The 24,325-nt window shown below is 52.4% G+C and overlaps 11 protein-coding genes across 11 annotated transcripts; 5 read left to right on the forward strand and 6 right to left on the reverse strand.

The window, feature by feature from the left end:
* Positions 1-672: 672 nt before the first annotated feature.
* Positions 673-4,257, reverse strand: KD926_003551 (GTPase RIA1; the record flags this gene model as incomplete). Its single annotated transcript, XM_053097557.1, has 6 exons — positions 673-1,052; positions 1,108-1,430; positions 1,507-3,024; positions 3,074-4,017; positions 4,091-4,111; positions 4,195-4,257. The coding sequence occupies 6 exons, from the start codon at positions 4,255-4,257 to the stop codon at positions 673-675; spliced, it is 3,249 nt and encodes a 1,082-aa protein (XP_052958381.1).
* Positions 4,258-4,677: 420 nt separating this feature from the next.
* KD926_003552 (DUF4604 domain-containing protein) lies at positions 4,678-5,229 on the reverse strand (the record flags this gene model as incomplete). Its single annotated transcript, XM_053097558.1, has 2 exons — positions 4,678-5,144; positions 5,199-5,229. 2 exons carry the CDS (start codon positions 5,227-5,229, stop codon positions 4,678-4,680), a joined length of 498 nt encoding a protein of 165 aa, XP_052958382.1.
* A 484-nt stretch (positions 5,230-5,713) lies between these two features.
* KD926_003553 (WD repeat PRP19 family protein) lies at positions 5,714-7,396 on the forward strand (the record flags this gene model as incomplete). Its single annotated transcript, XM_053097559.1, has 5 exons — positions 5,714-5,726; positions 5,787-5,831; positions 5,900-6,344; positions 6,407-6,870; positions 6,933-7,396. 5 exons carry the CDS (start codon positions 5,714-5,716, stop codon positions 7,394-7,396), a joined length of 1,431 nt encoding a protein of 476 aa, XP_052958383.1.
* Positions 7,397-7,813: 417 nt separating this feature from the next.
* Positions 7,814-9,098, forward strand: KD926_003554 (putative RING finger domain protein; the record flags this gene model as incomplete). The annotated part of the gene is made up of 3 exons (XM_053097560.1): positions 7,814-7,978; positions 8,081-8,890; positions 8,949-9,098. 3 exons carry the CDS (start codon positions 7,814-7,816, stop codon positions 9,096-9,098), a joined length of 1,125 nt encoding a protein of 374 aa, XP_052958384.1.
* A 575-nt stretch (positions 9,099-9,673) lies between these two features.
* KD926_003555 (mitochondrial 54S ribosomal protein mL43) lies at positions 9,674-10,220 on the reverse strand (the record flags this gene model as incomplete). Its single annotated transcript, XM_053097561.1, has 3 exons — positions 9,674-9,965; positions 10,027-10,109; positions 10,182-10,220. The coding sequence occupies 3 exons, from the start codon at positions 10,218-10,220 to the stop codon at positions 9,674-9,676; spliced, it is 414 nt and encodes a 137-aa protein (XP_052958385.1).
* Positions 10,221-10,592: 372 nt separating this feature from the next.
* Positions 10,593-11,978, forward strand: KD926_003556 (U1 small nuclear ribonucleoprotein 70 kDa; the record flags this gene model as incomplete). The annotated part of the gene is made up of 3 exons (XM_053097562.1): positions 10,593-10,854; positions 10,922-11,224; positions 11,329-11,978. 3 exons carry the CDS (start codon positions 10,593-10,595, stop codon positions 11,976-11,978), a joined length of 1,215 nt encoding a protein of 404 aa, XP_052958386.1.
* Positions 11,979-12,954: 976 nt separating this feature from the next.
* On the reverse strand, positions 12,955-13,899 carry KD926_003557 (ribosome assembly factor MRT4; the record flags this gene model as incomplete). The annotated part of the gene is made up of 2 exons (XM_053097565.1): positions 12,955-13,498; positions 13,706-13,899. 2 exons carry the CDS (start codon positions 13,897-13,899, stop codon positions 12,955-12,957), a joined length of 738 nt encoding a protein of 245 aa, XP_052958387.1.
* Positions 13,900-14,276: 377 nt separating this feature from the next.
* Positions 14,277-15,875, forward strand: KD926_003558 (mitochondrial distribution and morphology protein 10; the record flags this gene model as incomplete). Its single annotated transcript, XM_053097566.1, has 2 exons — positions 14,277-14,373; positions 14,452-15,875. 2 exons carry the CDS (start codon positions 14,277-14,279, stop codon positions 15,873-15,875), a joined length of 1,521 nt encoding a protein of 506 aa, XP_052958388.1.
* Positions 15,876-16,310: 435 nt separating this feature from the next.
* KD926_003559 (triose-phosphate isomerase TPI1) lies at positions 16,311-17,542 on the reverse strand (the record flags this gene model as incomplete). Its single annotated transcript, XM_053097567.1, has 6 exons — positions 16,311-16,339; positions 16,412-16,626; positions 16,731-16,843; positions 16,933-17,007; positions 17,071-17,350; positions 17,505-17,542. 6 exons carry the CDS (start codon positions 17,540-17,542, stop codon positions 16,311-16,313), a joined length of 750 nt encoding a protein of 249 aa, XP_052958389.1.
* A 585-nt stretch (positions 17,543-18,127) lies between these two features.
* On the reverse strand, positions 18,128-20,152 carry KD926_003560 (uncharacterized protein; the record flags this gene model as incomplete). Its single annotated transcript, XM_053097568.1, has 1 exon — positions 18,128-20,152. One exon carries the CDS (start codon positions 20,150-20,152, stop codon positions 18,128-18,130), a length of 2,025 nt encoding a protein of 674 aa, XP_052958390.1.
* A 1,994-nt stretch (positions 20,153-22,146) lies between these two features.
* On the forward strand, positions 22,147-23,785 carry KD926_003561 (FAD-dependent oxidoreductase; the record flags this gene model as incomplete). The annotated part of the gene is made up of 4 exons (XM_053097569.1): positions 22,147-22,285; positions 22,399-22,967; positions 23,031-23,371; positions 23,473-23,785. 4 exons carry the CDS (start codon positions 22,147-22,149, stop codon positions 23,783-23,785), a joined length of 1,362 nt encoding a protein of 453 aa, XP_052958391.1.
* Between the last annotated feature and the right edge of the window lie 540 nt (positions 23,786-24,325).

Here is a 24,325-nt window from a genome sequence, read left to right on the forward strand (position 1 = left end):
GCTGCTTTTCACTCCATAACGCCTGTTAGAGTACTGGGTCGCTCTGCTCTGGCCTTGTTGTCTAGACTGCCACGGATGATCGGAATCTCCTGGATTTGACTATTTCTGGACTTTCAACTGCGGACTTGAATCAGTCTTGTCCGGTCAGTCGGCCTGCTCGGACCTGCTCAGAACGGTTCTTAAACAGAGACATCACTGGACTCAAGGGATTGATATAAATCGATCTCTTCGATGAGCAGCGATACTTGACAGGCGCATGCTCTACACACTTCGAACCTCAGAAGGTTCTACCTTGATCATCGCATTCCGTGATGACGCGCTGATGAATTTACGAATTACTAAGTCAAATCGATAGAGATGCTGTCTCCCCTAGAGGAGATGGTACTAATGAAAAACATTCAAAAAAGATTTTTTCCATACATAGTACCTAGATCTCAGTTCGGTTTAATATTTATAATGTAGTCGTTTCACTTGACTTCGATGCTGGTGTTTGACACGGGTACTTTTGACGATATTCTCCGGACATAAGAAACGTATGTACCTGTGCCTATATCTCTATACAACCTAGCATATATAAAAACCACAAAAACAGCAAACCGGAAAAAAAAAAAACACCCATTCATGCCATGTAAACCAATCCAACCAGAAAAACCAATTCAGCTTTTCTTCGTTCTACTTCTTCAGTGTCTTCTGCTTCTCCGCATCAATCAACTTCCGTCCCTGAATAACCAACCCCTTCCTCCTCCTCACGGCATCCATATACCTCTTCGCCACATTCTCCCGATCCGCCAACTCGCCCAAATCCTCAAGTTCTTCTTCCGTCGCGGGCACCCAGAACGGATCCTCGTCGAGGGCCTCGAAGCCCGCGAAGATCAGTTGCGGTTGCGCAGCGCCCGAGGTCCGTTTTCGGATTTCTTCGGCGAATCCGAACGACTCGGCCACGGGGAGGAGAGACAGGATGGTGAAGAACGGCGTGCCTTCTTTCATGGCTTCGGAGAGGATTCGACCGCGGCGGCGCGTGATGACGGCGTAGACTCGTCCGAGGACTTCGGCTGGGGGGTTGTTAGAGAGGGCTTTCTTTTGGGGGGGAGGTTTGGAAGGGCTTACTCGATGCTTGGATCTCGCAACTGTACATGGCAAGCATGATTCGGGGACTCCAGTCTAGGAAACCCTGCGAGATGCTCTCGCGGACTAGTCGGATTGATTCGCCAGTAAGTCGGCCGAGGTCGAGCTCGTCTTCATTGGCGTTGACGGCGAGGTCTTCGAGGAAGACGGCCGTGCCTTGGATGGGCTCCTGGCAGAGCGGTCCTTGGCCGGTGGCTAGCTGGAATGCATAGGAGATCTTGTCGCAGAAGTCGCGGACGAAGAGGGCGTCTCGGCTGCTTTCTTCGGTGGAAACGCTGGGTTGCTTGCTTGGGTCGTCCAGTAAACTGTGATGGGGTGTCAGTTGCATGTCACTTTGTGAAGGGGAAGGGAGGGGATGAAGTTGGGATGGGTTGGACTGACAATTTCTCGCAGGTGTTCACTGCCGTGGCGTCAACCAGGATGTTAGGGCCGATGCGCCTGGGACCGAATGCGATGATCTTGTCAACGACGTTGTTCCACAGTTCTTTTTCCTCTTTTGCGTTCTCGTCAAAGAGCTTGCTGAGTTCCTGCTTAAACTCCTGCAGGGTGAGAATGCTTCCCTCTAGGGCTTCGTCGGTAGCATCGCTGGCTTCGATCTGTTGATTGCTCTCGGAGGATCCGTTAGTGACATCAGTGGCGTTTCGCTTTTCAGACTGCAGTCGCTTGATCGTTCCGACCTGTTTCGTGAAGAACTCTGTGACAGCGGCCGGCAAGGGTACGACTCGCAGACGCATGGTCAGTTGCTTGGACGGCGAAACTACCACGACGCCTCCGCGTCCCACTTCAGGGTTCTTCGGAGGTGCCATTTCTGGCGCGTTGATGATCGTCTCGCGGTATGGAACAATGGTCTGACCAGTTTGGATGTCGCATCGAGCAAACCGCTCCCGAAGATCTTTCAAGCAACGCTCGAGATGCAGCTCGCCGGCCGTCAGGATGACGTGCTCTCCATTGGGAAGAACATCGTACTCCGCGCAGGGATCACTCTGCTCGAGAAGACGCAACCCAGTGACCATCTTACCCAAGTCGGCGGGATTGACAGGCTCAAGTGCGACTCTGACAATAGGTGGCGTGTGCAAGGAAACACCGGCCAAGTTGACGCTTCCTTTGAGCTGAGAGCACAGCGTACCCGTTTTGAGGACATGGCCAGCAAGACCACCAATACCAAACACGACACCCGCGGGAACTGATCGGAGGGGCTCGAGACTCCGGCCCATGAGGAGATACAGGTCCGTGACGGTCACCTTTCGAGGTTCCGGGCTTGCGTGAGGGTTTTCAGGCGAGAACTTGGGTGCAAGGACATAAATCGAATCGCCCACCGTGAGTGTGCCAGAGTAAAGTCGGGCAAATCCAATCAAATGTTCTGGGTCTTCCATCTCCTCAGGCTCGCCGCTTTGCTCCTCTTCCTCCAAGGTAATCCTTTCGAAGGTCGACGTGATCCGAGTGTATTCGTCTGTCTCCGGAGCACTGGTGTCTGCCTGTAATTTGGCGATTTCTTCACGCTTCTTCCTGGCAATCTCGCGGGCTTCGTCCGCAGACATGGTATTGCCGGATCGCTTGTTGCTTGATGATAGTTCGCTCTCTGGAATGGCAGCCATTTTACTGACATACGCCACAACTGGCTCTTCGGGGCCGGTCTTGAATTGAACCATGGCATTCTTCACCTTCTCGTCCACAAATCTCGCACCTGGCGAGTCTTCGATCATGGCAGGCAGACGAGACTCCTGGGCCGTTGGGGGACTGGGCAGATATTCAATGACAGACACCAGCACAGCTGTAGACAGGGGAAGCCACATGGAAAATAACGTAGTCATGATATTCTTGGGATCGCGCGAGCGGAGAATATAAGGAGGTAGGTTGATATTCAGAGACTTCGTGATCTTCTCCAGCAATGCCGGATCACTACAAATGTCAGCATTCTCAGAAATGAAGAGGGTAATTCAAAACCTACCCTTTGCCTTTTCCTCCGCCAGTGGTGGCCTCATAAGCAGCCCAGATACTATCCAACACAAGCTGAACAAACATCGGCTTCAACGCCCGTCCTTTCAGATGCTTCTGACCGAGAACGCGCTTCGTCTTAGGGTCCAGATAATAGTCGCCCCAAAGAACCTTCTCTAGAACGGAACGCTTGATCCCAAGCTTTTTCTCGTAGATTGCAGCAAATTGCCGCACCGTAAAGGCCCACCCATCAACAGCACTGCAGAAGATCACGTTGTTATTCTCCGGCGCAAAGTACAGGTCCTCATCGTCGCGTTCCTCGAACTCGGCTGCATCAACGACGCTACCCTGCGTCGACTCGCCGTCTTGCGTCTGCTTCTTCGAGCGGTCTTTCTGGGTGGCGGTAGCATTGGCGCGCTCTTCCATGCGCTCTCGCCACTGGAGATCCTCCTCCATGCGCTCACCCTGATAGAAACTGCCAATTACGGCGTTTACCTGCTCCAACAGCCTGCTCAGATGATTGTATGCTTCGCTGGGACTCATCTTCAATTCGCCTATCAATCTATCGAGCTTATTAATGACCAAAATCGGTTTCAATTGCTCGACCCAGGTCTGACGCAGCACGGTGACTGTCTGACTGCACACGCCCTCTACGGCATCCACAAGCACGATGGCTCCATCGCACAGCCGTGACGCGGTGGACACCTCGCTGCTAAAGTCGATGTGCCCAGGGGAGTCGATCAGATTGATCAGATACTCTTTAGGGATCGGGGCCGCGTCCGGCGCAGGGCGGCGCATCATGGAAAAGAAGAGCGAGATGGCCGAGGACTCCATCGTGATACCTCGCAGCTGCTCATCCGGCCGCGAATCCAGATAGCGGATCTTTCCCGCCAGCTTGGGCGAAATGATGCCATTTGTGGCGATAAGACTATCAGTCAAGGAGGTTTTGCCATGATCCTAGAACCATGTAAGAGCTGGGATTAATACGTGCGCAATCTCCGGTCGAGAATGAGACCCTGGAGGGACTTACAACGTGGGCCAAAATGCATATCTGCGGTGGGATTAGCGCTGTTGGGTGGTTTGACAACGAGCCCGGGGCTGTGACATCAAAGTGGGATGGAGGGGCAAACGTACATTCCGTATATCTTCCGGTTTCCGCTGCAGGCGAACTAAATCGTCGACATTTACAACAGGCATTTTGACACTCGACTGGCGCTGACAGCGCTCAGATTCAAGAATTCTAGCCTAAGAAGAGAAGTTGGTTGGGCGGCGGAAGGAGAGTTAAGAGATGAATGAACGTCAGAGGGGCAAAAAAAATTCGAAGCCGGGATTTGTACAGGCTGGAGGGACTCGCTCGGCCGCGGAGGATTCAAATACTTCTAATACCGCAACTCTCCTTCTTCACAAGCTGAAGAAGCTATCGGAAGTCTTCAGATGTGTCAAGGTCTACGCTATATTTTCTCCGATTATTAATGACTCTATTCCGGTGGAACTACTGCGCCTGTTATGTTTCATTCTCAGTCATCATGACTCAATGAAGCCGGAAGGCAACGATAGACTATACGCACAGTATGCATTGTCTTATAGATATTTATAACAGTCCTCAAATATCATTAGTCATGTCTCATCAAACGAGAGCTTTATTTTCTTCTTTTTCTGCTTGGGTTTTCGAGATGCAGGTTCTTTGGGCTGCAGTTCCTCGTTCTCTGCCTCAGGCTTATCTTCACCAATGACCTTAACCTGTTTCCGCTTCTTTTGTCCTCCGATTTCAGCTAGATTTTGTTTCGATGGCCCATCCTTCTCGGTCGTCGATTGGGTCCCTTCGTCGGCCCCAGACGGGTCTTTTTTGTTGACTGTCTTTTCTTCAGATGACTCGTCTTCTTTCGGGGCACCGCCGCGAACCAAAGCCTCGTATTCTTCCTTGGAGATTACTTCGTTGCTTTCTTCATCGACATACGTGGGCTCGTCATCATCACCGTTGTCATCTTTCGGTCGACGGGGTCGGGAGATGGGTTGTTGGAGGCGGCCAGATGTATCGCCGTATTGGCCCTTTAGTTTCTGTAGAAAAGCCGGTTCTTTGGCCTCTGTTCTGGAGTTAGCCACGATAGTATGGATGTAGGGTGATATGGAGATCATACCGTAGGCAAGGTTCTTCGCATTGAATGACATGGTGCGATAAACAGGTCTGTTAGTCTTCTGGATCAACTCGGCATAGGTTAGACCCGTCCAGGCACGATTGAAGCACAGAGGATCAAGAGCTAGTGGATATGATAAGTAGTCAATTGTTCATAGTCCTGTTTCTGTTGCGACTCGACTTGATCGGTGCTTGAGAGTTTGCGCTGAAAGACTCGCGCGTAACCGTGTAATGATAAATGAACCCAATAACTATGGGTACTTGGTTTCAAGTCGTGGCCAGCATCGCTACAGACACGAGCCAGAGGGACTGACAGACAAGATGGACTCAATCGTAGCTGGCTAGAGGAGAACTCCGAGGCGGACTCGACCCGGGCGATGCCAAGCGATCCGCAATCCCAAGCTCTGCGGCGCGGCTAAACCCAGATCGGGCGGGAGTCGAAAAGTCCAAAGGGCAAGCTTTCGCGTCAATCCAACCTCCCCTCTCCCCTCTACATCAACCCACCTTGACAACAGAACTATGCTGTGCGCAAGTATGTGATCATTCGCCCCTATTTAATTGGAGTTTCTCGCTGACATGGAATTGATCACAGTTTCGGGAGAGGCACCTCAAGTGCCAGTCGTCTCGCCCAAGAGCGGTATGTTGCAACCTCAAAAGAAGCAAGCGTTCGGTCGGCCATTGTCGCAGGGCTGACTTCGTATATAGGCAGCCTTTTCGAGAAGCGCCTCATCGAGGCCTACATCGCTGAAAATGGAAAAGACCCCGTGAACGGAGAAGAGCTCTCGACGGAAGATCTGATCGATGTTAAATCCCAGCGCGTTGTCCGACCCCGACCTCCTACGCTCACCTCGATCCCTTCCCTGCTCAACGTGTTCCAAGAAGAATGGGACGCTCTGGCTTTGGAGGCCTACACTCTGCGACAGACTCTGGCACAAACCCGGCAGGAACTCAGCACGGCGCTTTACCAGCATGATGCCGCGGTGCGAGTGGTCGCTCGGTTGACCAAGGAGAGAGACGAGGCTCGTGATGCGCTGTCAAAGGTTACGGTCGGTGCCAGCCGCACCGCCGGTGCTGGCGATGAAGCCATGCAGGTTGACTCAGCTGGACTTCCCGAAGCTGTGTTGGCTCGGATCGATAGCACACAAGCATCGTATGTTGGATCTAAAACGGTCTCTACGTGTGGACACATCGCTGATTATCTTTCAATAACAGACTCTCGAAAACCCGCCGTAAGCGCCCGGTCCCTGAGAACTGGGCCACCAGTGACACCCTTTCCGCATACCAGCCTATCGCGAACTCCGAGCCTCTTTCGACTGGAGGTAAAGCTTTGTCCATCAACGCCACGGGAGACTTGGCCCTTGTCGGCGGGGCCGACGGAGTTGTCGGTATCTACTCGCTATCTCAGAAACAGGTCGTGCAGAGCTTGCAAGCCAATGGCCCGGTCACCGACGCCGTTTGGGCAGGCGACAAGGCCGTTGTTGCCTCCTCCACGGGTGCTGTGAAGGTTTTCGAGAACGGTGGCGAAGTCGCCAACTTTAGCCTGCATGCGGGTGCGGCCACAGCCATCGCTGTGCACCCCACCGGCGATATTGTTGCCTCTGTCGGGGCCGATAAGAGCTATGTCTTGTATGACTTGTCGACGAACTCGGTGATCACCCAGATCTTCAGTGACGCATGTAAGCATAATTTCCGGTACCTGTATCTTGGATCTCAAGCTGACAGTATCTTTCTTTCTCAGCTCTGCTGTCCGTCAAGTTCCACCCCGACGGTCACCTCGTTGCTGCCGGAGGTGTGGACGGACAGATCAAAATTTTCGATGTCAAGACGGGCGCGGCCGCCGCCAACTACGCCATGACCAGCCCCGTGAAGTGTCTCTTCTTCTCGGAGAACGGTACCTTCTTGGCGGCTGTGGCGGATAAGTCCACCGCCGTGTCTATCTGGGATCTGCGCAGCTCCCAGGAAGTCAAGGTTCTGGACACGGGCAACCAGATCGACTCGCTCAGCTGGGACTACACCGGACAATTCCTGCTTACTGGAGGACCCAGTGGGTTGACCGTTCAGCAGTACTCCAAATCCGCCAAGGCGTGGTCGGAGCCGTTGCGGAGTGCTGTTCCGGCCGTTGCAGTCAGTTGGGGCGCCGCGGCCCAAAGCATTGTGGCCTTGAACGGCGAGGGAGTGATCACGGTGTTGGGAGGGCAGTAGTAATGATGACTGATTGATTGATTGATACCTTTCGAAAAATCAAAATTTTCTTCTTTGGTTTTATCTGTACTTTTAGCCGCATGTTATCCCTCCGAGAAATCCTAAATGCAAATTCAGTGAACTCATTCTGCGTTGGAAGAGAGGATTCAAAAGTCATAAAGACCGGCATTATCGGTATGGTAGAGATATCACGGGACTCCAGTGCAGTCTGATCACCAGCAGGAACAATCCTTTAAACACACCTCATCCCCTCACCTCCATTTCATCATCCACTCAGCATTCCTTGTGACGTGGGCATTTTATCTTTGTCCTTCATCTATAATTGCCGCGGTGGCCAGCTGTTTGTGACAGGGGCGGCATGTCATCTCTCCACCGCATGGACTCGGACCCAAACTCCCTACAGGATTACTACTAATCATGGCCTCCACCAATACTGAGGCTTCCCCGACTCCGCCGGCAACTGCCCTCTCTCCATTCTTTCGCACCCTTCCTCCCTTACTCCCCCTTCACTCTTGGTTTTCTGGACCGTCTACTATGAATAACGACTCAGGCGTTCAGTTCGTGGCCGCCCGGCCCCGGAAGGTTGGTTTGCTTGTCCATCTTTCAAAGAAGCGGGGCATTCCGTGCCTTGCCAGTGATAAAGAGAGACCTCAGGAACGACTGACAATTGAATGAAACCGACAGCGGGACCATCGTGAAATGACTGAATCCCATAGCCGCCAGTCCTGGCGACAAAACGCCGAAGCGTCGTCCTCTAGATCCCATCCGCGGCGACCGTCCTCGCCACCACCACCGTTACGATACCCCGGAGACGGCCTCGACTTCCGGAGACCTGCGCAGAGCACCGCACAGGGTGCCGTTATCGATCTCACGAACGAGCCAGATTCACCTCCGCAGACCTTTCAGTCCCGGGGTACGAACACAGGGGGTCGATCTAACACACAACCACGACCCCCTCGTTTCGGCAGACCAATCATGACTGAGGTAGTAGACCTGGAAGAAGAGCCGGAAGCCAGTGGACAGGCACCCAGCTCGCCTGAGGTCCAATTTATAGGGTCATCTGTTCGTCCGCCTCTCGCACGCCCACGCGAACACAATTTCGGCAACGACCTCCTGCAAATGCTGCATCTCCACGACCCCCGGATCCATGGGGTCCCGCGCCGAGATGTCTTCAGGGAAGAGGTTGCGAGACGAGCACGGCAAATTGCCCGACACCCTCCTTTGGACGTGGATGCAATCTGGGTGGGAGGGCCGGGCAGTGCGATGGATCTGACCAGTTTCAACCTGGACATGGATCTCATGTTTCGAAACTTTACAACGCCGCCCGACAGAGGACCGCCTGCCAGTTCATATAAACCCCCCAGCCCAGCACCGGAGGGATTCACGAGAACGGTGGGAGAAGACGAGGTTGTGTGTTGCCCGAACTGTGACGCGGAGCTAGGCGTCGGCGACGACACAAAACAACAGATTTGGGTGGCGAAGCAATGTGGTCACGTTCGTTCTCTCCATGATCTGGTTTCTACTCGTTGGTCGGTGCTAACGTCTATCCTAGGTATACTGTGGCGAATGTGCAACCCATCGGTCGAAATCGAGCGCAAAGAAGGCCGCCAGTCAACGAGTCAAGCCCTTCTCTAAATGTCAAGTCTTTGACTGCGGCAAGTCAGTCAGTGCACCGAAAGCGATGTTCCAAGTCTTTATTTAGAGACTCCAAAGATACGAACTCTCTTCTTAACGCCTTACTATTCCAACGGTTGTATCGTTCCGGTGTTCAGGTCGCATCATTACGTTCTCTCTTTCGATTCATCACGCATAGCCACTTTTCTCGATACCCTCATTGCATTTTCTAACTGGTGGACATGGGTCTCATATCATCTTTCTTTCATATGTTACAAAAGATCGTACATATGGTTTCGGAGAAATCTCAGGTTCCTAGGAGTTTGGTGTTGATATTCATTTTCTTAGATATCTTAATTTAAACAAAGACCAGTCAGTGGGCTACGATACCTGCTGAGATAACACGGACGTTTCAACCAAATGGCACTTCAAAAATACTGCATTTTGTACATTTAATGCCAACCCGTTCAACAAGAAATACAGCTAGCTTCGGGTTTCTCCCCCCGGGCAAGAATAGATCAAACAGAAACGAAAAAAAAGGCCCCCATTAGACATAATATGACAAGCTGGAAATGGGTCTCCCGGGTCTCCCAGTCCAGAAAACATAACACCGTTGCTGATTTAACCCCAACAAACAAGGAAACAAGAAACAAGTCTCCGCTTTTACACTCTCCTGAGGTCGCCGTGGTACGGGGACCAGATGCCTCGCACGCTGTCGTTGATACTCGTCACGGGCTTGTTGGTGCGCTTCAGCTTCTCGCCGCTGGCTTCCTTCAACGCGACGGTCTTGTTGAATATTTGCTCGGGCTCGAGGTTGCGCAAGCAGACGACCTTCTCGCGGCCGTTGATATAGTGGCCCTTGACCATGGGGTGCTTGTGCGGTCGGGGGGATACTCGGATCTCGATCTGAGGGTGTGCTTTGGCGAAGGCGGGAAGCTTGTTTTTCAGAAAGCTCCTGTAGTCAGGACGAATTAGCGTAGAGAATCTTGATGAGGCCTCTGCGAGTGATAACGTACACCATCCCCCGTGAGCTACCTGCCCAGTCGCAGTAGTGGAAATCCAGACGCTTGCATTGTAGAATGAAGGCGCCGACGCCGTTCTGCAGTGAAGAGATGGATTAGCCCTGCAAAAGCGTAATATTGAACCTCTTCCCGGTGAGACCGGCACGTACCTTGGCGGAAGTCACTGTCCGAATCCCTTGCACAGGCATGGTTGGGGTATCTTGATCGCTCTGATCTCTTGCAACAACCAAAGTCCAGGAACACCGGGGACTTTTCAACGCCGACGGTTCCGTTGCTCATTGGCTCGCGCCAAGCTCGGCTGCGGCGCCTGGCGGTCCTCGAGGAGCACCCGTCGTTAGTTGGCCTCAGGCCGTCCGCCCGGCACTGGAGCCAAGTCAAGTGAGCGGACGGCAGAACGCGAAACGAAACTCATCAACTCTTGTCCGAAGACAAAGAGGAAAGGGTGAGATATCGACCACCACCAACTTCTTTCTTCCCCTCATGTGTCTGCAACTTTAGTTTATTCTCGTCTCTATTTTGGCAACCACTCATCGAAACAACAAGTTGCTTGAGGGGCCAGGATGACAGACAAACTCCCCCCTCCGTTGCTTGCCCTCTTCCAGCCGCGGCCGCCCCTGCGCTATGTCACTCCTATTGATCGGGCGCCCGAGGATGCAAAGAAGAGTACCATCAGCGGCATTGCCCAGTTCCTTCCGGAGGCGAAGAAGTTCGAAGAGGAAGCTCCGTACAATGCCACCGACTGCTGGTTGCAGCGCAAGTTCCGCCAGAAGGCTGAGTCCAAGGAGCGACTCAACAAGCAATTGACGGAAGACCTTGAAAGCTGTATGTCTCCCCCTATGTTTCATTGGAATTTATGTACCTGTGGCTGACTTTCTTAACTTCTGTCTAGTTGATCCTTCTGCCGACGCACAGGCTCGAGGCGATCCGTTCAAGACGCTGTTCGTTGCCCGGCTCAGCTACGATGTGAAAGAGTCGGACCTGGAACGAGAATTCGGACGCTTTGGACCTATTGAAAGGGTACTGTCCCAGAACGCAAACTGTGACGTTCTTTTACCTCCCCCAACCCCCCAAGAAATGCCCACTGACAAATCCAAGATTCGAATCGTTAAAGACAATGTAACTCCGAAGGGCGCTAAGAAGTCGCACAAGGGATATGCGTTTATTGTCTACGAGCGTGAGAAAGATATGAAAGGTATTGCCGCTGTGTCTCCCGAGCCGTCTCTGATTCAAGATGACGCTTCTATCCATCGCAAGGATTTTTGTTCGCTAACCTCATCCCTTTTCGTCTGACTCCAGCTGCCTACAAGGAGACAGATGGTATCCGGATCAAAGACCGTCGCGTCCTGGTAGACGTTGAACGCGGTCGCACTGTCAAGGGCTGGAAGCCTCGCCGATTTGGTGGCGGTCTTGGAGGCCGTGGTTACACCAAGGCTATGCCCTCTCGACCCATTGGACCAGGATCGTTCGGAGCTCCTTCAGGACCTGGCGGATATGGCGGTGGCTTCCGTGGTGGATTCGGTGGCAGAGGAGGCAGAGGAGGTTTCCGTGATCGTGGTGGCTTTGGTGGTCCCCGTGGCGGCATTGGATACCAAGGTGGTCGTGGCGGATTTGGCGGACAGGCTCCCCCCAACGCACCTTCTGGACCTGGCGGTGGGCGAAGTGGTGGCTTTGGTCGACACGACCGCAACCGAGGCGCAACCGGAAGCAACAGCGAACCTATCAGACCCAGGGATAGCTATGGCGACCGCGATCGACGGGACCATGATCGCGACCGTGATGGTGACCGACACAGAGACCACAGAGACCGCGACAGGGATAGCTACCGCTACCGGGACCGGGATCGCGACCGCGAACGTGACAGGTATGGAGGTCGTGAGGACTACGGACGGAAGAGATATCACGAAGACGATGCCTATGATGACCCCCGCGCCAAAAGAAGATACTGAGAGTTCCTTGATACCACGACGGGGTTCTCTTCCCATTCCAGTACTTAAAAAAAACACGGTATGCTGGTGGGTATTGATTGATCGTGACTTCTATTCTCTTTTTCTCCCTCATCGTCCTCGATGGCAATGGGTAAGGCAAATGGAAAAAAAACTCAACAATCAAGCCAGGGTTACGAGCTCGAACTGCACCTACTTACAATAGTCCCAAGTGTCATGCACCGTCTGTCACGAGGGCTCTATGCGTCATTTGGCCAACACAAAGCATGATATCTTGAAAGATATCATACAGGCAAGGACTTGATTGCGACGCGACCCCTTTTTGAATCTCTCATGTTCTTATTCTATCTCCTGTTTCTCTTTCTCTTGTTTTCCCGTTTTATTTCTCTATCTCTTCCAGGGGTTCAAGAGACTCTTGAGGGGTAAGTATGTACTTTAGGTAGTTCAGCATTTCTTTTTTTTTCTGGCGGAAATAATGGTGGGATTTCATGGACGTTCAGAGGTAAGAAGATCAGGTAAGGTTTTTTCTTTCCAGAAACAATGACCGATGCCAGACATCTTCGTATGGGCTGTAAATCAAGGTAATGAATTATTTGAGTTGCTTTTTCTTTTCTGTAACTGTGATTTGATATTTCTTGGTTTGCAGCAAGAACGTAGATGGCACTTTTGCCTTGTCTATCTCTAGTTCCTAGATAACTTTTTTTTCCCTGTCTGGTATTCATGTATGACCCGTGTCATACGCTCATCAACCCAAAGGTATAAACCACCCCCAGCACATAAGATCAAAGGCACAGAATGAACCTGGAATCCGAAATCATATCGAAATAAGATAATTTCAAAGAAATGTAGAAAGAAAGGCGCCTAAACCTAACTCCATGAAATGCCCAGGGGATTTCGTTTAAAATGATAAGAAAAGAACCGGAACCAGAGCGTAAACTTTTCCTGTGAAAAAAAAACCTCCATCTTTCTTTCATTCTCTTCACTGACCATCCACATCCATTCCGCCTTCCAAGATCTTCACCTCCCCAGAATCCCGAATCCAGTGCGCCTTCAACGCCACATGGAACTCAGAGCTCACGACACCAAACATCTTCAATAACGTCGTCTGTCGTGAGTCCAGAGTCTCGCCCTCCTTACAGATCGGGAACGAGTTCTGCCCCTCCGTCAACTCCAGCATGACCTTCCCCTTGACCAGACGCGTGGGGATGCCGAGTTTCCGCAACTCGGGCTCGATGGTGTGGCTGATGGGCTCGTCCTGGTCGGCCGGCAGGTCTCCGCCGCGCGAGTAGACCAGGCCGTTGGGCAGGCTGAAGGAGCGGGTGCTGACGGTGCCGGCGCGCGCGAAGTCTAGCGGGCGGAAGTTCTCAAAGTACTCGGTCACGGACTGCGGGTCGCGCGAGGTGAAAAGCAGACCGACGGCGCCGGTCAGGTGGGGGGCGAGCTTGTGCAGGTTCGTGGCGGCTTCGGATTCGGGGTTGTGGCCTAGGGCGACGGCCATGACTTTGGTCTTGCCGAAGAAGAGACTGGTTGGGTGTTAGAAGATTTTGTTCGGTGGGGATCGTAGTTTGAGCGGTTTTCTTGGAGAGCAATTCCCTTGCATTCTCTTCGCTCCCTAATTCACACCATGCAGGTTGATATGCAATGGAGGGAAAGATCGTATCGTAGAAGAATGTGGCTGCGGGGGAAGTGGAATGCATGCTCGTGGATGAACAAGACAATGTAAAACTCACCGGCTGTCGGCAAACTCAGTGCGTACATCCTTCAGGTAGGTGTTTCGCATGTTGTTCACGTCAAAGACGAACAGGTGCTCATAGTTCTCGACGGCCTCGCGGATGTTGGCATACAGCCGTCTCGTCTGTTCCTTGTGCGATTTTTTGGCGGTCTTCGACTCGTGGACGACTCTGGCACGCTTGGATCGAGGCATTGTGAATATGAAATTAAAGAAAACGTAAAGAATCTAAAAAAGGGGTCGAATGATATAACCACCCGGGATGCTGGATGGAGGGGAAGTATATACAACCGCGGAGAAAAAAAAGTCGACGCTCGGAGAGATCGAAATACAATTATTTTTTTTCTTCGCTGATAACAGCCGGATTATCGTTGATGCGGGGCTTATCCGATCCGCACCCCATCCCGTATGGGGAAATGAGCTGAGGAGCAGCGGATGCCTCTCTTCATCCATCCATCTCTCTCTCTCTCTCTCTCTCTCGATCTTACTCGGTCTTGATTGCTCAGCATGTGTGGCTGCTGGGTGCCTGTATCCTAATTTGACATTATAGTGTCGGGCCATCGTCTCCCACAATGCTCGATTTCATGGATTACATCCAACTCGCCTTCGCCGAGGCGACGGATTGGAATCGCGACAATTCGTACTCGTCGCTCACGGCCACCGCGCAGTGTATGTGAACAACTGATTCATATCAGGCTCCCTTTATGGGTTTCCCAGTCTGGTGCATACCTAACTATCCTAATCTAGCGCTCCTTGACTTCAAGACACCCGAACGTCTGCGCGTCCACCTCTCCTCCCTATCCACCCCACACTTTGCAACGAGTTACACCCTCGGCACCGTTGGCTTGATCGATGGCTCCGTATCGTATCTCTACAGCACGGTGCCATTCGACAACACCCCCAGCCGAAGTGCACTGATCCCACTCCGCAAACTCGCCCCGGGATACCGCCAGGTCCAGGCCCCCGTCGCACCCGTCGAGAACTGGGGATGGGACTCGATCCTCGACGGCGCGCAATCCGGCTCGAAACAGCACAGTAACCTCGATGCGGCTTCACCAACCCCCCTCTCTCAAAAGGCTACCCTCCTCAATGCCACCCTTCACCTCCCCCCCCCGACCACCCTCAATGCGCTCTTCCTGCGCCGCATCTCGCCCACCATGCAGCTCACCCTGGCCGTCTGCTCGACGCGAGGCCCGCCGTTGTCCAAATCCGCGCCGCAGGCCTCACTCCTGACGCAGCTGTCCCACGACACGGGCAAATACAGCAATGAGTACCTGTTCAGCACCGACAACGCGCTCTTCGGATGGCGTGGGCTGTGGAACTTCGGGCCCGACCCGCGCACCTCCAAGGGCGATGCCGCCTCGCCGCGTCTCTCGTTGCTCTCCGCCGGCGCAGAGGCCTACTACTCCCCCGTCTCCTCGCTGATCGGCATGTCTACCGGTTTGCGATTCAGCACACTCCCAGCTGCCACGGACCTTCCGTCCTCCATGACATCTACATCTACATCTACATCTCCACCTTCCACCACCTCTTCCTCTAACACCAACACCACCTCCGCAACCAGTAACACCAATAATAACAACAACTCCCACCCTATCTCCACCTTCCCCTACACCCTCACCTTAACCCTAACCCCCCTCACCGGCTCCCTCTCAACGACCTACTCCCTCCGCGCATCTCCAAACCTCGCCTTCAGCTCCCGCTTCGGCTTCAACGTCTACAGCTGGGAAAGCGAAATGGTAGCAGGCTGCGAACTATGGCGCCGCAGCCCAACCCGCAACAACCAGGATGATCCAAACTGGGACGGATTAGAATGGGCTCGTCGAAAGATGCGCACCTGGGATGATCCGCCCCGGTCCTCTGAACCCGAACCCTCAACATCCCCAACAATCTCCAACTTCACCCCGCTAGGCGAAGAGAAAGAAGAAGAAGCGAACGGCTCAGTGCTAAAGATCCGGGTTGATCAGTCGTGGAATGTACGACTTTTATGGGAGGGTCGGGTGAAAGAGTTATTAGTGAGTGCGGGGGTTGGGTTAGGGCCGAGTTCGTTTTCGTCGTCGTCGTCTTCATGGGCGAGTTCGAATGCGTCGTCGGGACAGAGTGCTGGGGGAGGAGGACCCGGGAAGTCGTATTGGAGGGGGGTGGGGGTTTCGGTGTTGTATTCTTCTTAGAGCCTACCACCTACCTTTACATTGAGTGAGTGGGTTTAGGGAGGTAGTTGATCTTTCTTTGTAGAAAAGAGAGGAGAGGAGAGAGACGATGAGGAATGATGATGTATATGATGTGGGATTTTTTATATCTGTATATATAGATCGTTAGTGTTTTTATGTAGAAATAGAAATATTACTACTACCCCGAGAGTAGATAAGCCTGTTAAACAAAGTAAAGTTCATTAAATAGCATTCATGGTATGTAAATTCTGAACTCGTTATAACCATTTTGGACATTTATACATGACTGAACGTGAATTTGCCTTGTCAGGCAAAGCCAGGGTATCCTAGCAAAGTCGGCGTCTATCTTTCAAGACTCGACTAGTATCAGCCGGCTAATATCTGCTGGCAATAGGATTGCTCATTGAGTGCTAATAAGTCCGACTTTTCTTTTGTTTACAGACGGGCGTTGATGATGTCGACGACTGCGATGAGGAATTAGTATATGACCGACGACGGCATTGACATTGCACATCAAATGGCAGAGAGCAACTTACAGGCAGGCTTCAAGCTGGCACCGCCAACCAGGAAACCATCAACATCGGGCTCCTGGGCGAGCTCCTTGCAGTTCTTCTCGCTGACGGAGCCACCGTAGATGACGCGGGTGTTGTCGGCAGCCTCGGCGGAGATGGTCTCGTTCAGCCACTTACGGATAGCGGCGTGGACCTCCTGGGCCTGCTGGGTGGTAGCGACCTTGCCGGTACCGATGGCCCTGGGAAATTACTTAGGTTAGCTCCAGTCAGACAGACATCGCAGCCTTCTCGAGTGAGGCTGCGGGCAAAGCAAAACAAGGAACAAGGCAGGGCATCCACTCACCAGACGGGCTCGTAGGCGATGACAACCTTCTCCCACTGCTCCTTGGAGAGCTCCTTAGCGGCAGCGTTGAGCTGCTTGGTGACGACCTCGATGGTCTTACCGGCATCACGCTCCTGCAGATCGAGGCTTTAGCACCTACCAACGTTGCATCTCTTAACCCCTCTTTTTATTTGAGGGGGTGTGAGTGAGCACGTGAACATACCTCAAGAGTCTCACCGATGCAGAAAATAACGCTGACGCCACCGGCAACAGCAGCCTTGACCTTACGGGCAATGAACTAGTTCTCAATTAGCACACCGAGCGACTCCTAGCTCTTCCCCACTCAGTAAATCAAACATACCTCGTCGGACTCCTTCAGGATAACACGACGCTCGCTGTGTCCAATGATGGTCCAGTTGATCTTAGCATCCTTGAGTTGGTCCACGGAGATTTCACCAGTGAAAGCACCGTTGGGCTTGTCGAAGACGTTCTGGGAAGCCACACCGATCTTCTCGTTGGCGACCTGGCGAGCGAGAAGCAGGTAGAGGGCGGGAGGGGAGATGACGACCTCGGACGACTCGTCGAGCTTGGAGTCGTTGAGGTTCTTGATGATGCCGGTAATGCTTTCCGCAGTACCGTTCCTGTATTGAGCAAGGAAGAATTTTATCAGTAATTGGAAGGTTTTGGGGGGTGGGACAGGACACAGCCGCAGGTTGGCGTTTTATTTTTATTTTTATTTTTCAGGGGAGGTCAGGGAGGGAGCAACTGCGGGGCAGTGTTGAGGAAAGCTCGTACATCTTGAAGTTACCACCGATGAAGAATTGGCGAGGCATTTTGGTAATGTGATTGAGATAGTGTCGGAGAGACGGGGGAGAAGGTCGAGGGAGAATGGAGTGGGATAATGTGAAGAAGGTTTGGAGAGGAAGGGAAAGAGGGTGGTTAATAAAAGAGAGAGAAGAGAGGAAGGGAAGGGGAGGGAAGAGAGCCAACGATGACGAAAAGAAAGCCCGAGGATCCAGGCAGCGATGGTGGGGCAGGCGAGACGAGAGGGAAACTCTGGCGGGGCTTATCGATAAACTGGAAGTCAGAATGCGCTGTCACTGCATATCCTCTTCTTGTTCCTCCCCCTTGATGAATTGGCTGTCTACTACTACTTGTTTAAGTGGACTGGACTGTTTCACTCTGGACATCTCCTCTTTTCTTCTGGACATTCTTGTGGTCGTACATCACTACATTGCATTTTGGTTGCTAGACGCCCGAAAGTATACAGCCCCGTTTCCTATGACGTTATTTCTGTTTACCCACCGTTTCCCAAACCCCCAACCGCGCCGGCAAAACCAACCCAGAAAAAGCCTCAAAACAACGGAGGGAAACAAAATGCAATAGAAAAATTGAGTAAGAAAAATGAAGATCCCAAATCACAGAGCATCCCGTAGATAGTACCGACGAGGATAGAAACCACCCCGCTCGCGCATCGACATGCATCGGTTCAGGTAACGGGCCTCGTCTAGGCGGTCATCGAGCATTTGCGTCCGATAATCGACCATTTTCTCCCTGCGCTCAACCCTCGCTTCTCGGTCGTCTAGAATTCGGGTTCGAATATCGTTGCGGGCCCGCAGACCGCGATACTTTTCGTCATAGGCCACCATGTCGAAGTTGTCGGAAGCGCTATGGATAATTTTCGGCCGATCCCGGGCTGGTCGGGCGACTTCCCGAGTGTGCACCTTCGATAACCGGTTCGCGCTGTTTTTGCTCTCCGCCGGGACCACATCGATGTAGCCGGCTGGGTACTTGGTGCGACCGTTCCTGCCCTCCCCTCCAGTCTTGGAGTGTTTTCGATAATGCGTTCGGTAAACGGGCTCTTGGCGTCGCGACTTGGATGAGTGTCGCCGAAAGAGACTGCCGCGCCAGGGCTGTGTCTTGCCGTGGAGGTCGGCGTCGCCTTCATGCTCTCCCTCTTCCTCTTCCTCCCCCAAGGAGCCGTCGGTGATTGAACTGAAGTCCTCGTCGTCGAACAGTATCGACTCGTCGTCTCCTATGCTGCTGGTTTCCGGTCCCCATTCGTGTTCCGGTTCCGGCACATTGGGGGCCCTGGGCATAGCTGCATGATTCGGGACAGCGTTATTTGGGATACCTGCGTGAGTCGGGATGGTTCCATGACCAGGGATGCCTCCCTGGTGAGCGATGCCTCCTTGGTGAGGGACGCCTCCTTTGTGAGGAAGACCACCTTGGTGAGGGATACCTCCGTGGCCGGGAAGACCTCCATGGGCGAGGTTTTCTTTGCCTAGGCCTTGTTGATTCAAGTACTGAGCAAACGGATTTTGAGCGGGGTTCGATCCTTGTGTCTGGCGAGGTGCGTTCATGTTCATATTCGCTGGGAAGCCGCCCATGCCCTGCTGCAAGATCTCAATTTCTGGGCCTTTGCTCGGGACCGACTTGGGATTGCTGAGGAACTCTGGCTGTTGGTGGACGGCAGCGGGCATGCCGCGTGGCAAGGGGGCTTGGTGGACCTGGTTCACCTGTGGTCGTATGCCCGCTGGATGACCCTGAAGATGGTTCAGTTGAGCTTGAGCTTGTGAAGACATCTGCTGCTGAAATTGTGGGGGTAATTGTTGTTGCTGTTGTTGCTGAGCGGGGTGGTTAACCATGCCAGGTGTCTGCCCCTGCTGCATCCCAGCTCTGGTCCATTGTGCGCTCTTCATGAAATCATGGCTCGCTTGCTGTTGTTCACCACGAGCCAATAACTCTTCCACATTCGTCGTGGGCTTATCCTTAGCCGTGAAAGGTAACCCCGAGTTCTCAACTCCGACATTAGGAGTCTTAGGGTTGTGTGCCGTGTCGAGGGGTTTCCTCATAAGGATGACATCCATGGAGACCGTTTCGTAATCCCCCCGTCGAGAATTCTTACCCTTAAACGGCTTTTCATCTTCGTTCACATAGACGCAGGTCCATTCGAACCGCGGGTCGCTTTGTCGGTGCTCGTTAATCAACTGGTCCACATGTGTCCGTCTCAGCTTCTTCAGTGTCTGGTACTGCTGGGCACTGGACAGTTTCTTGCCCTTCCTCTGCACTAACTTGATGAGATCTGCTTGATTCAGGTGCATTCTGGTCCGTTCGGCATGGCTCCAGGTGGGTTTTTGACCGGGAGGCGCGTCGGCCTTGAAAAAGGTATACCCCACATACTGTGCTGGAACCCGGACCTCGAAGTCTTTGTGGGGAGTGAAACTTCGGGCCTTCTGGTCGTTGGCAGTAGCGAGGTTGTTGGCATTCATACGAAGACGGGCCATCTCGTCAGCCAGCTGTGCGGGGTTGACGGGGGCAGGTGGGTGAGGGTGTTGAGGGTGGAAAGCACGAGGGGCTTCGTTTGGATGAATGGCCTGGTGACCAGGTGGGTGATGCATAGGAGGCACTGGAGGCATCATGTCTTGATTGATGACGACCATGTCGTCTCAAGAGAGGACTTCTCAGTGGAGAAGATTGAAGAACAACAGCAGAAGATGATATTAGATCTGGACTATGGAAGCTGACGAAGTCTTATATAAGAAAGGAAAAGAAGAAGTAAGGCAGCCCACGCGGGGTACGACGTTTGCAACAGAGACTTAGAAAAAAACGAACAATAACCGTGTTCACAGAAAAACGTGGGGAACAAAGAGAGAGAATACCAGAAGGGGGAGCCCCGATGCAGCGGGGATGAGCAACTTTTTGAATTGATAAGAGTCATACTAGGCAGCTGTTCAGCATGGAATCATCCAGTCAGTAAAAGATGTTTCAGGACGTGAAGATCCCTGTTCCTTTCTGCCTTGCCCATCAGTCGGATTGGTTGAGTACCTAGACGCCCAGGATCCGAGAGGAGGTCAGAACTCAGGACCGAGGACCATGAAAGAACAGTCCGTTGGAGCTATCGCTGTCGATGATTGGTCCGACGGGATCAGAGAAAAAAAGTGAAGCTCAAGTCCGACTGGAATGGGGGTGAAAGGGTGAAAGACCTGCCTCGGTGCCCGTCGACACGAGGAAGGACGGGGCGCAGAAGAAGCCCGGGCATTGCAGGCAGTGAGGCTATCAGCCAGAAGGGAGGAGTTTCGAGAGGGGGGGTTTTTTCCCCCTCAAAGAATAAAAAAAAAAAGTAAAAGGATTCTGGTTTTTGCCCTGATTACTTTTGATTTACCCCTTGTAGCGCCCCCGAATGATGTATGGAAGACCTCTCAGCCGCGATCCAGGGGGGGCTATGCGAAGCGTCCAGGATAGCCACCCTCCATCACGAGGGGAAGGGAAAAAAGAAAGAAAAGAAAAATACAGTAAAACCAGAGAAACGTGAGTCAGCCACAGGCGAAAAGGCCAGAGAAGCAAGAGGCTGCGTTCGCAGAGTACGCAGTCAGAAAAAAGAAAAGAAAAGAAAACAGCCATGATGGAGTTGGGGCCAAAGTGTCATCATCATCGTGGTAATTCTTCAGAGGAAACAAGCACGCCCACTGTATCACCCAGGCTGCATGGCGTTGATGGGGATTTCTGTTCATGCAGTGAAGTGGTAGCCTAGTCACTACTGTACTGCGCATGCATCGGCTGCTCTGCATGCTCCCAGAGTGCCCTGAGCCGTCCGGGAGTGACCCCGGACAGGCTCCTGCTCGCCCAGTTCAGGGGCTTGGCAGTACGCAATTCTCGATCATTAAGATGCATTAAATCGTAAGAGCCGCGCAGTGAGTGATCTGCTACACTCCCCATCAGGCATGGGCCGAAAAGACCAACTCTTACAAGGAATGCCTGCGGGATTCCACATATAGTGCCATACTCGTACAAAATTGGGTAGAACTAGCCCACCCATTGATCTCCTAAGGCATTCGCTCGGTGACAGCATCGTAGCTTGGCAATTGTTAAGAGAGTGCCTAGTTAAGTTCCGGGACGCCGCTTATTAAGACCTGATAGAGACCTTCATTTGCTGAGGGAGTCTTCACGCCTTTTTTCCATAGTCTGGATCCCCACAGCGGCATTGATGTAGGCAAGCTCCGGACCACAGTGGAGACATTTCATGCAACTCCTCGTCCCCTGCTTGGTAGCGCGCGAACATGCTCCATGTAACTACTAAATACGGTGTGGCACTTGTTGCAATATGCTACCAATGGGTCTCAAAGCGTTTGATGCGTCCATCAAACTAACACAAGCTTATCTCAAATACAGCAAATGATTGACATGAGACAAATACACCTGATAGTTCCACTTATTTAGAAGAGCCAAGTCCCTGAGTCAGCGGGTACGGCATCAATGCCAATTCCGAATTTGGTCAAGAAAGAGTGCCTACCTGAAGTATCGGCCAGTATAAAGTCAACCTCTCAATGCACTTCTGTATGGGCTATTTCGGGATGTACAATCCAGCGCGGGAACAAAATAAAACTTCATCGGCCAGCAAGGGTCTATATCTTCCTCGGTGTGTGCAAATATAACCATGGAACGAGAACAAGACACCGGAATCTCTGTTCTTGTTGTCGGTGGTGGCATTGCGGGTTTGACCTTCGCCATTGAGGCTCACCGGAAGGGACACAACGTCCACGTTATCGAACGGCGACTCCGGGGAGAAACTGCAGGTGAGCACGGTCTTCAATCCGTTCCAATCTAAACACACGTCGCCAGAAGATGGACAACCGCCACCATGCTGCACCTACTAGCTAGTTGAGTTGCACGTTAACGCTTTCCGCAGGTGAGGTGATCACAATCACCAGCTCTGCCCTCCAGACCCCAAAGAAATGGCCGGGGTTCATGGAACGGGCACGGCAAGAGGACACTGCTCCAGTGGTCACCATGAAAAAGTTCGACGGGAGCTTGATCGGAACCTTCCCCGTCGGTAACCCAGACGACCCATCTCTGGCCATCTACCGATCGAAGCTCCATAACGTGCTCTATGAGTATGTCGAACAGCTCGGCATCCCAATCGAGTTTTCCGCGACAGCTTCCGAATTCTTCGAAGCGGATGACCATGGTGGCGTGGCCCTGTCTGATGGGCGCCGTCTCACGGCCGACGTAGTGGTAGCGGCGGATGGAGTTGGCTCCAAATCATGGGTCTTGATCACTGGCAACAAAGAGCCCCCTATCAGCTCAGGATTCGTGCTTTATCGCGTCACGTTCCCCGTAGCACCGGCTCTCGAAAATCCGGTCATTGCGGCGGAGCTTGAAGGATTCAAAGACCGGACATTCCTACACGCAGGCCCGGGGGCGCATATCGTGACTTGCAAGTCTGGGGAAGATATTTGTTGGCTACTCACTCGCAGGGTATGTTTCCTTGTGTGTCAAAGTCTACACTGTGCAGTTACATTCTAATTTCACCGCATACAGGAGCATGATAGTAATGCGGAAGAAGACTGGGAGAAAACAACATCGATTGACAAGGCTCTCAAGGCCGTCGAAGGCTGGGAGCCATACGTGACCGAGCTGATCAAGGCGACGCCCAACCACACCGTTCTTGACTGGAAACTTATGTGGCGTAACCCTCAGCCACGATGGGCGTCACCTCGCGGCCGCGTCGTTCAGATCGGGGACGCCGCACATCCATTTCTACCGACCTCAGCGAGTGGCGGGACTATGGCCATGGAGGATGCGTATTCTCTGGCAGCGTGCTTGCGTATTGCTGGGAAGAAGGACGTGTCTCTGGCAACCAAAGTACATAACCACTTGAGGTATGTGACCGTCAAAAAGCCCTAATCCTCCGCCCAATTTTGCATAGGCGGGGGTATAAGAGTAGAGATTACAGGGTCTGACAATACACACTCGATAACAGGTTTGAGCGAGTCACCTGCGCACAGAAAATGGGATTCAAAAATCGCGAGGTATTCCACAACACCGACTGGGATGCCGTGATCAAGAACCCGAAGATAATGGGCAAAATGGTTGGTGACTGGCTATTACACCACGACCCCGAGCAGTACGCATATGAGAATTACGACGCATGTGCAGAGCACCTCGTCAAGGATATACCATTCAAGAACACGAACTCGGTACCTGGATACACGTACAAGCCATGGACTGTCAAAGAACTCCTAGACGCTTCGGAAAGTGGCGGGTCCGTTGAAGATGAAGGAGATTGGTCCTGAATGGAAAGAAACCCCATCTGTGACCTGGAAATGCTACAAAGAATATATTTCTGAGCTATAATGCCCAGTCCTGTAATATAAAAATGGCTGTCTAAAGTGCAAGATTTACCTACTATATTTACTAGGTGATACTTAATGCTGCCCGGTGACATTGCATAGTGGCATTTATTGCTTTTTTTTTTTTTAGTATGGGTTGACTGATACCCAACCATCAACTTCTCCATGCATCTTTTTCAATCACAGCTGAAAACTGACGGGCTGAAAGTCGTGATTGGTCTGTTCTTGCAATCGGAGGTGCAGCAAGGCGCAGCCAAGACAGGCACCAGCGCTTACTAGGAGTCTGACAGGAGTCCTTAGCGCAGTGCGATGCATTTCCATTGTACTCACGGCCATCACCAGCCACACGGCAGTTCCTGTGTCTCTCATTACATGCAACATTACCGGATGGAGTTTTGTATCTTCAGAGACCGTGGATTGACCTACTGTGTCTGAGTGAGCAATTCGGTGGGTCCGTTGAGTACCTACTGTATAACATACTGC

The sequence above is a fragment of the Aspergillus affinis genome (genome assembly GCF_023601865.1).
Source record: "Aspergillus affinis strain CMG 70 chromosome Unknown NODE_18_length_386147_cov_86_015627, whole genome shotgun sequence".
Lineage (NCBI taxonomy): Eukaryota > Fungi > Ascomycota > Eurotiomycetes > Eurotiales > Aspergillaceae > Aspergillus > Aspergillus affinis.